Below are 11,350 nucleotides of genomic sequence, written 5' to 3' on the forward strand. Positions count from 1 at the left end.
GCAGGAGTGGGAACATTCTTCCAAGGAGAGAAAAGCTCAGAGATGCCAGTTCCAGATCATAGAGCTAGTTTAAGAGAAGAACCCAGACTCGTGACCAAGGAGCTGATTCTGACTCTGAGTGAGCCCTAGGACAGCACTGAACTGGCCCCTCTGGGGTTCTGAGGCCATATATTTTTAATGGAGCAGACAGTCTCATCTTTCTCTCACTGAGTGGCTAGTGGGTTTGAACTGTCAATCTTTTGGGTTGCCCCAATGCATAGACCGTGATGCCACCAGGGTTCCTATTTCTTCTTCTTTTTTTTTTAGTCATTTTATTAGGGGCTCAGACAACTCTTATCACAATCCATACATACATCAATTGTGTAAAGCACATCTGTACATTCATTGCCCTCATCATTCTTAAAACATTTGTGATAAGAATTGTATGAGCCCCAATAAATTGTTTAAATAAAAAATAAAACATTTGCTTTCCACGTAAGCCCCTGGCAGCAGCTCCTCATTTTTCCCTCCCTCCCCGCTCCCCCTCTCTCATGTAGGCAACTAGTTCTTAAGCTGAAAATACATGTACAACCAGTCACGTAGTGTCAAAAAATGTGAAGAACATCTTTTTGACGACCTGAGGCAAACCTGCCTTTAAGGTGAGTCACGTGAAACTGTGTCGAAATAAGAGAAGAGCGGCAATTTCACAGAGTGCAAAGGACCCTTTTCGAAACAGCAGGAAAAGCTTCTTCAATAATTTTACGCAACCTCCACGAGACGGAGTAGCCCAGACGCCCCCAAGACGATGCTGTACAGTGGACCTCCAATCAGAGACGACAGCAAGTGCCCCGCGATAGTTCAATTCACCACATGAGAAGGAGCTCAGGTGTGAACCAAAGCAATCAGGAGACCAAATGGTCCCGTAAAAGAGAAATCAAAAGTCAGGAAAAACAAGGAAAGTCACAAAGCCAACCTATCAGCACATCTCGACTTTGACCACAGGATCCAAAAAAGAGTATCACTACAAAAGAATTTAGAATAAAAGGTAACCCCCCTGAAATAATCTGGTCCCATTAAAACTCCAATGCCTACAGCCATGGCTGGCTCATTTCTTCCCCTGCCCAGGACCCTCATCTGCCAGCATCTCTAACAAATGGATATTGAGTCACAGACCAACTTCTCCCACAAAAAAGAACCAACCGCCTCACTGTACGGGGATTAACAATCAGACAAGCACTGACGATGGAAAGGGGGAGCTGGTGGTGCCGGACAAATCGACAGCTTGCAGAACCCATGGAAGATACCCCTGCTGCTCCACACACTGCTGAGTTCTCTGGCAAATTACCCTCGGGGAATTACTAAGAGACAGCAAGTCATCAACAACTCCTCGGCAGTCGATGTGATTCGATTTATGGTTCTGTTCTATTTTTTGGTGACCACCAGAATTACAGTTCCTACACACAGTTCTGATGTTTACACCTCAGAGGATAAGACCTACTCTTTGGAAGGGTCTCTTTAAGTGCCCATCAGCTGAGAGACATTTCTGAATATTTTCAGAACTCCAGGCGTTCCTCAAGGACCTTCAGAACCTATTCCAACTTCAGGGGCTTTGTAGAAAGCTCTCTGTAACCATACAGGTCCTCTTTCTGGAGGGTAAAAGCAAAGGTCCACAAGCCAGCATTCTCCCCTTTTCAACTCAAAGTAGGATGGAGTGTATTGCTCTTTGTTCCATCAGATCAGGTCTGTCCTGGCGTACCCCTAAATCCACTCATTAACAGGCCATCGCTGGAGGCAGGATGGTCTAGTGGTAAGAGCCCAAGCTCTAGAGTCTGACTCCCAGTATTCAACATCCAAGTCCATGACTATCTAGGTGAACTTACATCCCCACTGCTGTGGAGCTGTTTCTAACACAGAGCAACTCTATAGAGGAGTCCTGGGCTGTAAATATTTACAGGACCACCTCATCTTCCTTGTGGTTATCAGCTAGAAGGTTTGAACCACCAACCTGGAGGTGAGCAACCTAATGCTTACCCATCAGTGACAATTTTCACTGTGCCTTAGTTCCTCATCTTAACATGTGGGTAGTAATAAAATCTTGTTCCTGGAAAGTTGTAAGAAATACAAACAAATGTGCTTTACACAATTGATGTATGTATGGATTGTGATGAGTTGTATGTGCCCTTAATAAAATGACTTTTAAAAAATTGCAAAGTTTAGGAATGATCAAAGAATATATTTCTTTGATCATTCCTGAACTTTACAATGATATATATATACATACCAAGAAAAGAAATGAATGAGATGCTAGAAAACTATATTGACATAGTTAATCACTATTATTATTACACAATTGCTATTATTACTACTACATATTACCATGCCAGCAGTCTTTGGTTACTTCACTACAAAATAGGAAATCTTTAAATGACATCCCAAATCTTATGTCGTAAGGCGAATGAATGTATACAGCCATTAAAAAGGCATTGAGGAAATAAAGATTTTTGTTAAGGGCAGGGGATGACACATGAATGTACTAAACCATGAGATTTCAAAGTGAATATACACTTAAGTTATGTCCTCCTCGGAAGTCGTGGAAATGCTAGTGTCTGGGATGTAAAGCCTTGTCTTAAGAAACAAGCAGCCATCGAAGTGAGATGTCAACTAAACTGACAAGGAAGAATCCCACCAGCCTGTGTGCTCCAAGAAAGGAGAGAATGATATCTGTGCTTACATTACGAGCACTCATTTTTCAGAAGGCTGTGGACGGCCGCAGGAGGTCCAACTCCATTTGCAGCGTCCCCCCTCGGACTAAGCTGCTGGAAAATCCCCTCTGCACCCAGTCCAGGGGCACAAATAGCCTGACAATCAGAGGACATTGTTAAATCGATCATGGCCGATGTAGTTAGGTTAAAAGGTGGTGTTACGTTATCATTTGATCTCCTTTTGACTCATTTTAAAGTTGTTTCCATTTTCAATATTTTCTGCTTTCTTTTCAGTTGAGGTTTTTCTGTTCTGTCTGATCATTGTTGTTGGGTATTTTGTTGTTGTGGTTTGCTTCCTGGTTGTGTTTTGTTTGATTTTCTGTATATGAAATCTCGGATAGTGAATCTATAGAGACAGTAACTTGATTAATAATTACCTAGGGGCACGGCATGGAAAGTTTGGGATAAATGGGAAGCTAACAATGAGAAGAAACTGTTCTGAAATTGGTGGTGATGATGACTGTACAGCTCTTCTAAATATGTGTGAAGGATTAAATTGTATGCTACGTGATGCATATGCCAATAAACCCATTTATAGATAATAATAATATTAATAATCTATGTGGATCTTCCATTTGGAAACCCCAGGGAGAGAGACCTGCAGTCAGCCAGCCAGCCTGAGTTAGAATCGCTGTGCACTTCCAAACTTAAGAATTGAGCCTAATGTTCTCCCATTGCCCCCCAAAAATAAATACATCGCTTCCCTGTGGTTGTGAGGGTTAGCTATGCAGATGCCGACATTACCGTCTCATGAAGAAAATGCTGGTTCCTCCGACAGTAGCTGGAAGAGCTTTTAGCCATGACTGACGTTTCACCCCTCTGGCCATACTGAATCACATCTGCGTGTCTGTGAAATATTTTTCCTTTGAGGGCCTCACTGCCTGTGAACATGCAGCCTTACTCTGATTGGAAAAAAACTTTTATGGGAATGAGTCTTCATCTTATCGGTACAAATCACAGAATAAAAAACATAGCTACAAGGACCTGTTTTGTGCACAGATGCCAGTTCGAGGGTGTCCTAAACATGTACCCGTGGAATCGGTTTAAGCCAGAGAATGCAGCTGAATGGAGAGCATGAAGCAAGGGCCGCTCGAGGCTCCAAACAGAGCCTGTCTCCAACTTTGAAATACTCAAATGTACTTACTTGGTACGAAAACATGCGACCACGACAGTCTCTGTCCAGAACTAGGAAGTTTATTAGGCTCCTCATTTGTGTTTTATAGGAGGTGGGCGTGGGTTTGCATGCACTGCCTCTTCCCGCGGATCTTACATGCAGTAGAGTCTTCGTCAGCTTGGCCTTGGCTTCTACGTGTCGTAATGTACAGTTAGCTCAATGTGAGTAAATGACAAACACAGAATGATGCATAAGCCACAGCAGCAAATCCTACCCAACACCTTGTGTTCCCCCCAATCTATATTATAACCCTCTCTTGTAAAAAATACATTTCAAAACAAGGCATTTAATTCACCTCGCTGAGAAAAATAAAGACGAGTCTATCATTTAGAATAATGGATATCCAACTATGGCTGAAAGGTACACCCTGAGAAGTAAATGATTTTAACGAACCTATTGAGGTTGATAAAGCTGTATTAACCTAATGTTGGGAAAGGACACAAGATGCAGGCACACATGTCCCTGCTCACTTGGCTGTGCAGTTCTGTAAGGATGCTGTGCTACACAAGTCTTCACTATCATCGGCGCTGGAGGCGTCTGTAGACTCCGGGTTGTTCACCACAATTCCGACCGAAGAAAGGCTAGCAATGAAGGCGTGCATCCGCTGTGCATAGATATCCCTAATGTTCAAGTAAGGAAGCTCAGGACATTTCTCCGGAGGGTCCTCACTGCTTTGGTCCGCATCCATGTCCTTCTGTTTCTGGTAGTACTTGGAAAACTTGTTGAAGATGATGGTGATAGGAAGAGCGACCACCAAGATGCCACAGATGATGCACGTGCTGGCAATGAGCTTCCCAGCCAAGGTGACCGGGTGGGTGTCCCCATAGCCCACGGTTGTCATGCTGATGGTGGCCCACCACCAGCAAATGGGGATGCTGGTGAGGCCCGAGGTGGACTCATCTTTCTCCACGGAGTAGATGAGGACAGAGAAGATGGAAATGCCCACGGACAGGAAGAGGAGGAGGAGCCCGACCTCGTGGTAGCTGTGCCTCAAGGTGGCCCCCAGAGACCGGAGCCCCACCGAGTGTCGCGCAAGCTTGAGAATTCGGAAAATCCTCATCAGCCTCAGGATCTGGACCACCTTGCCCATGTTCTCAATGCCCTCGTTCTCATCTTCCTTGCTGTCGACAGCCAGTGTGGCGTAGAAGGGGATAATGGAGACAAAGTCAATTATGTTCAGAGGGTTTTTCCAGAACTTCTTACGACAGGGGGCAGCCACCAGGCGGATGGCCAGCTCCCCAGTAAACCAAGTGATGCACGCAATCTCCACACCTTCCAGCACAGGGTCATCCACGTCTCCATCCTCATTCTGGAACTCGGACATGCTGTGGACACACATGGCCACGATGGAAGCCAGCACCACACTCAGGGACGAGATGGCGATAAGCTTGGCGGACAGGCAATATGCGGGATTTTCCATTCTGATCCAAATGTTCTTCCGGAGCTGTCCAAATCGCAGCGTGTCAAACTTCTCCAGCTCTTTCTCAAAGAGAGACGACTCTTCGAAGGAGGTATCCGTGCTCACATCGTTGCTTCTCTGATCCCAATCCTTCTCGTGGTGGTCCTCCTTGCGCTCCTGGTAGCGACGACTGCAGCAGGGGTGGATGAACAGCTCGTTGATGCCCCAGTACTCGATCTCCTGGCAGAAGGAGAACACACACAGCTCCTCCATGACATGCAGCTTCCCCGTGTAGTAGAAATTCAACACATACCGGAACAAAGAAGGGTTCCTATCGAAATAGTATTCTTTATCAGCCACGCTGTAATCATCACACAACTCCAGAATGGCCTCTTCGGAATGGCAGGCCAGCAACTTCCCGAGTCTGGTGTGAGGAAACCGCAGGAGGGTGCTTTGATCCACCGACTGCTTAAAGCCCCCCACATTCAAGTTGACAAGTTCCTCATCTCGTCCAGGGCGATGGAAAAGCTCACCATACACCATCGTGGATACAGGCGGGGCGGGGACAACGTGGAAGGGAAACAGAGACGATCACTCTGCACCTGGGAAGAACACAAGATGGCATTAGCACGCTGTCCCTGCACACCTGACTCGCTTAGTGTCCATCTGCCCCTTCCAGGGGGCGGGCTCCACGAAAGCAAACAGGAAGTGCACTAAATGAGGAGCACGTTGTTATATACTTTGATTAGAAGAAAATCAACACAGGTCATTTTCTGGCAATTTTGCGTTTATAAATTCATTTGCTAGGAATATTGAAATACTCCTTTTTTATATTCCTATACTAGAGTTATTAAAATTTAACACACACACCCATGATTTAAATAAAAACGTAGGGGGCATTTGTGGATCACTTACACCACTTGAGCATCTCCCGAGTCTCAACCACGAAGTCCTCTCTGTTTGGCAACACTCCGACCCGACCACATAAACTAGTGGCTACTAGGCTCATAGCTCCTTCCTTCCGCTTCTTGGGCTCAGCCATGCCCCCTCAGAAGCAGGTCCTGCTGCCTCCAGCCCTCCCTTCTGCTCTGTGCCTCCCTCCCAAGCAGCACATCATTGGAGGCTCACCTCCGAGCTCACAAAGAATGAAGCTTCCCCTGGTGCATCAATGTTTCATGTCTTTAAGAGAAACCCTATTCCCTATGTTTGGATGTCGACAGTCAGAGGATGTAATTATCTCCCTGTCCTTAAGTGTCATCTAGCTTAAAGATATAGTTACACTTCGTGGGATGGTGTTTCAGGTGCCTCCATGTGGAAAGACACTGCCGTCGGGGAACTCTTTAAGTTAATCGCAGGATCAGTTTCCTAAAACAAAGACACTTCCCTCCCCTCTTGCAGCCTGAGCCCACAGCTCAAATCTATGGTGACCTCTTCATGGATGCCCAAGTCCATACTGGTCTAGCACATGGCCTGTTTGAGTTCTTGCACTAGCTAGGATATATCAGAGTTCCTTCTCAGGAAGACAAAAATAGACATTGACCAGCACTCAAGCCAGTGAACACCCTCTGCACAGATAACACAGACAAATAAGGGCCTAGGAGCTGCCTCATACACATCCTCTCATGTCATCCCTCCAACACCATGAAGTACAGAAGTGCACACTGGCAGATGTTGAGAATGAGGGAAATTTCACAGAAAAAAGTGAATCAAAACATAAGGGAGCTTATCTTGATTTTTGTTAAAGTCCCCTGATAACTTGTACAAAGAGGGATTCCTATCCTAATAGGTAAATGATAGAGCCAAGATATAAAGTTCAGTTTAATTGACTCAAATGTCTATGCTTTCTAACACATTCATTGCCTCTCTGCTTTCTTTCTACTTGTAATTTAGAAATTAATGTGGAAAGTGCTAAAATGGGAGTGGATTTTTGAGACAAGAGCAGTGACCCTGTCTAGAGAGGCTGCACAGCAGAGGTTACCTTCAGCTAAATCTTGAAGGTTCAAGTAGAGTTGACCAAACAGTGGGGAAACAGCCAAACAGAAGGCACTGAAGAGTGAGAAGAAGCTAGATATTGAAGGACTTCATACAGCATGTTATAAAGTTTCTCCTGTAGGGAAGTCTACTTACGGGTTTTAAGCACCAAGTAGATATGATGGTGTTTGTGACTATGAGTAAGAGGAGCCCAGTCTCGCACTAAATCCTAGTTCCAACTTACGTATAATCAGGTCTTACATCGTGGCCCTGCTCAATACTCACCTTCATGAAATGATCACTGAAAATAAGGGTGCTACAGCAAAGTGTGGTAAAGAAAGCAGATGGTGCCCAGCTATTAACTGAAATAGTGTCTGGGGATCTTAAAGGCTTGTATTCAAACAAGCAGCCATCTAAGCTAGGAGTCAACTAAGTCCACATGGAAGAAGCACACCAGCTTGTGTGATCCAGAGGTGACAATTATAAAATAGTAACAATTATAAAATATGAGGAGAAAAGAGTATCAGACCTAAACTTATGAACACTCCGTTTGTTGAGAATGGGGTATGCTGGGACACCAAAATCTATCTGAAAAGCATCTAGTCAGACTGAGCCACTAGCAGATCCCCTCTAGCCACAGGCAAGTCTCAGTCAGCCTTACAAACAGACAGAGACCATGGCATTCATGATTGCAGTGACCTGAACTTGACACTTGGCCAGTTGACTACCCTAGATACCACACCTGAGTTTGTTCTAGGTGCCAAGTAGCTCTTACTGGTTCCGTGACAGAAATTTCTTCCCTGGCTTTTTGAATGTCGATGGGGGTCTTTTCCATCCTACACAGTATTTGTATTTTTGTCTTTGTACTATGACAATTTTATCCTCGCCACCTTAGTCCAATTTTGTTTTTTATTGTTTCCTGTTAGATCTTCCAGCTGTAAAGCACAGCAGTGGATGCATAATATAATAACTGATACAAGAGGACATAGGGACTGCAGGGATGTGGGGTGGGTGATGGGGGGCTGTTAGGGGATTACAGGAGTAAATAGTGAAGTCAGGAGAGAGGGGAAAGGGAACATCAGAATAGATTGTGATTACATAACTCTTTTTAAAGGTGATGTAAACATGGTGGGGGGAGGGGGGTTTGTTCTAAAACCAATGTGTTAATGATTGTACTATTCTCCTTGATATGACTGGACGATGGAACTCTCGAATTGTATGATATGTAAATTGTGTCAATAAAACCATTGGGGTGCGGGGGCAGGAATCTGAAGATGTTAGGTCTTTAGGGAATGACAAGAGATTCCCAATAACATTCAGCTAGGGCAGCCCAGGCTATCCTCAAAGTGTTTTAAAAAGAGGAACCTGGTGACAACAAGGTGGCACAGACAGAGAGAATGGCTGCAGCCTCGAAGATCAGACTGCAAGACAACAGGTGACAGAAGGGGGGGATTTGAACCAATACTTCAGTAATAGTTACAAAGAGAAGAGGACAAATTCAAGAGAAATGTATCAAGTAGAGTTGATGGTACTGGGTGATTGGCTGAAAGGGGGATGGGGAAGCATAAAGTCCAAGGGCAAATTATAAATACGAATCTAAGTGGGTGGATGGTGACAAGGTGAAAAGGGCTTTCTTGGCCCTTATGTTTATGAAACGTCAAGACTGTCCTTGAGAAAAGAGGACACAGCCAACACTGACAGCCCTCTGCCCATTCACCCTCGGATCCCAAGGAATGGAGACGCATTTGCTCCTGTGACTCCAACATTGAATGTGCCCCATGAAACTAGAAACCATAGCACAGCCGGACTCACTAACCCACAGATTTGCTGATCTCTTCAAAAGACTCGGATTTTTTGTTCCTCTCTCCTTTCTATTTTCTTAGCTAGAGATCTTTGAAGGGGCTAAAGCAGAGCTCTAGACTCAGTCCAAATATTTATGGAATCTCAAGTCTGTGAAAGTCAGCTCATGCTTATAGCAAGTATTATAGTAAAATGGCCCCAGGTTCTCATTTCAGGTAACATTCATACTTGAACAATAGGGAGAGAGGGGGCTTCCCCTCTCCATGCCTGAAGCCCTCCTACAGAAGGCTGAGAAGAAATCAGGTGAGCATAAAACACCTTTAATCGGGCATGCTCCAATTCAGGCCCCCCTGGGCTAGATAGGCTTGATTCAGCCAATGGGGTCAACCAATACCCTTGACCATGCTTCCCCAGCCAGAGGCTTCAAATACCTTGGCTGCGGACCACCTCCCCCCACCCCCACAGACCCTCTTCAGCCTTCTGCCCTCTCCCCTGGGACCCTCTCCTGCGCCACTCGGTGTGCCAGTCTCTCTAGACTCAGGTCACAATGTGTGGGCGAGCAGTGCCACGAGGTTGCCCGTGTTTGGTGCTGATCCTCAGCATGCTTTAGCATGCTACCCCGAAATAGCCGTGTACTCTTTTGAGGCTGTAAAACTGGAAACTTCTTCCGTCCTTTACAAAAACCCACTTGGATCATTAACCAGGCTTCGGCGTGAATTCTTGCTGTGTGAAGCCAAGAACCGAGGTATCTCCCATCCAAGAAATCTAACAAATGGAAGCTATCGTTTGTGGATTCTTTTCAGTCCCTCAGTTCTTTGGATGGATTCTTTTCGTATCCCCAATTATCCTTGGGACCGCATTTGCTTTCAGGATACCAGCTGTCTGTTGAGAGGGGTGTGGAAGCCATTTCCCAATCTCTCAGCAGTCATTTCCAGAAAGAGCACTGCCCTAGTCCCATCCCTTATGCCAGCCTTCCTGCTCTGTCCTCCTGGCTTTTACTTTGCTCCATACCAGTGAAAAAGAGCCCATTACAAGATCCTTGCATGCCACAGAAGTCTGATCCTAAAAGCCACGCACATTATAAAACCTGTTTTATTTTGTTTTCTTGGGCTCTCAGTATAAGGGAAATGGAAAGAATTTCTGGATTGGGTCAAATGCTTCCTTTCAGAAGCCATGCTGAGATTCACACCCACTGCTACCCATCACAAAAGGTTGGTTTCCAGGGCAGTGCCTGGTCCAGGGCTGCTGACAGAAGCTCCATTTTTACAAAGTGTGTGCAGTTCCCTGACAAACAGAGAGCCCCTCGGCAAGTAGAAAACATTCCTTATTGTGGTTCCTCACTACCACCCTGGCAATGGGTATTACATAGATTCTGTGAATGAAAAAGAAGAATCAGAAGAAATGAGTGAGCATCACACTGTGATTGTGTGTTGGAGATAGTGGCCCCAGGTCACTGCTCCTGATGCCAAAGTTACTGCTTCCTGCTCTTTAGCATGCTGGCTCGAATACTTAAAATGTGTGAAATCACGAAAGGACGATCCAGAACACCAGGAATGGCAATACTCTAATGTTCGGGCCAGCATTTATTTAACACGTCCTCTTGTTCACAAAGCATTTACTTAACAACGCAAGTACTAAAATTGTGGGGTTAAGTTGAAATTTTCTATAAATAAGGAGTGAGAAAAATCCCCTAGTTTTGATTCAAATATTCTTTTTAAGCTTAACTGGTTATTTGATTACATGCAAAAAAAAATATATATATATATATAAGGAAAAACATACAGCAACCCAAGCAGTAAAAGAATATGGGGAAAAGATACTTGTAAATAATATCACAAAAGGCAATATATCTAATATTCAAAGAATGCTTAAAAATACAGATGATAAAGAGCAATATCAATATAGGAAAATTGTCAAGAGCTATGAATAAAGAGTTCACAGAAAAAAAATGCCAGATGACCCTTAAAACAGGTTTAAAAAAAGTTCCACTTTCTCATCTTAAGAGAAATGAGCGACCACGAGGTGTAGAAGGGACCAGTTATCAGACAACAAAGAACTAAAGATCACATCAGTGGGTGCCCACCTTCCTGATACGATCACTGAACACAAACGTGTGCATAAGCAAATGTGGTGACGAAAGCTGATGGTGCCCGGCTATCAAAAGATATAGTGTCTGGGATCTTAAAGGCTTAAAGATAAACAAGCGGCCATTTAACTGAGAAGCATCAAAGCCCACAGGAGAGAAGCACACCAGCCTGCCTGACA

At 44.6% G+C, this 11,350-nt stretch overlaps 1 protein-coding gene across 1 annotated transcript; it reads right to left on the reverse strand.

Annotated features, from left to right (window-relative positions):
* Positions 1-3,949: 3,949 nt before the first annotated feature.
* KCNS3 (potassium voltage-gated channel modifier subfamily S member 3) lies at positions 3,950-5,912 on the reverse strand. The gene has a single exon (XM_075555818.1). It carries the CDS (start codon positions 5,855-5,857, stop codon positions 4,382-4,384), a length of 1,476 nt encoding a protein of 491 aa, XP_075411933.1. The 5' UTR covers positions 5,858-5,912; the 3' UTR covers positions 3,950-4,381.
* Between the last annotated feature and the right edge of the window lie 5,438 nt (positions 5,913-11,350).

This window comes from Tenrec ecaudatus, chromosome 8 (assembly GCF_050624435.1).
Source record: "Tenrec ecaudatus isolate mTenEca1 chromosome 8, mTenEca1.hap1, whole genome shotgun sequence".
Lineage (NCBI taxonomy): Eukaryota > Metazoa > Chordata > Mammalia > Afrosoricida > Tenrecidae > Tenrec > Tenrec ecaudatus.

Excerpts from the sequence above, each read along its gene's own strand:
- KCNS3 (XM_075555818.1), bottom strand. The coding sequence starts at position 5,857 with ATGGTGTATGGTGAGCTTTTCCATCGCCCTGGACGAGATGAGGAACTT.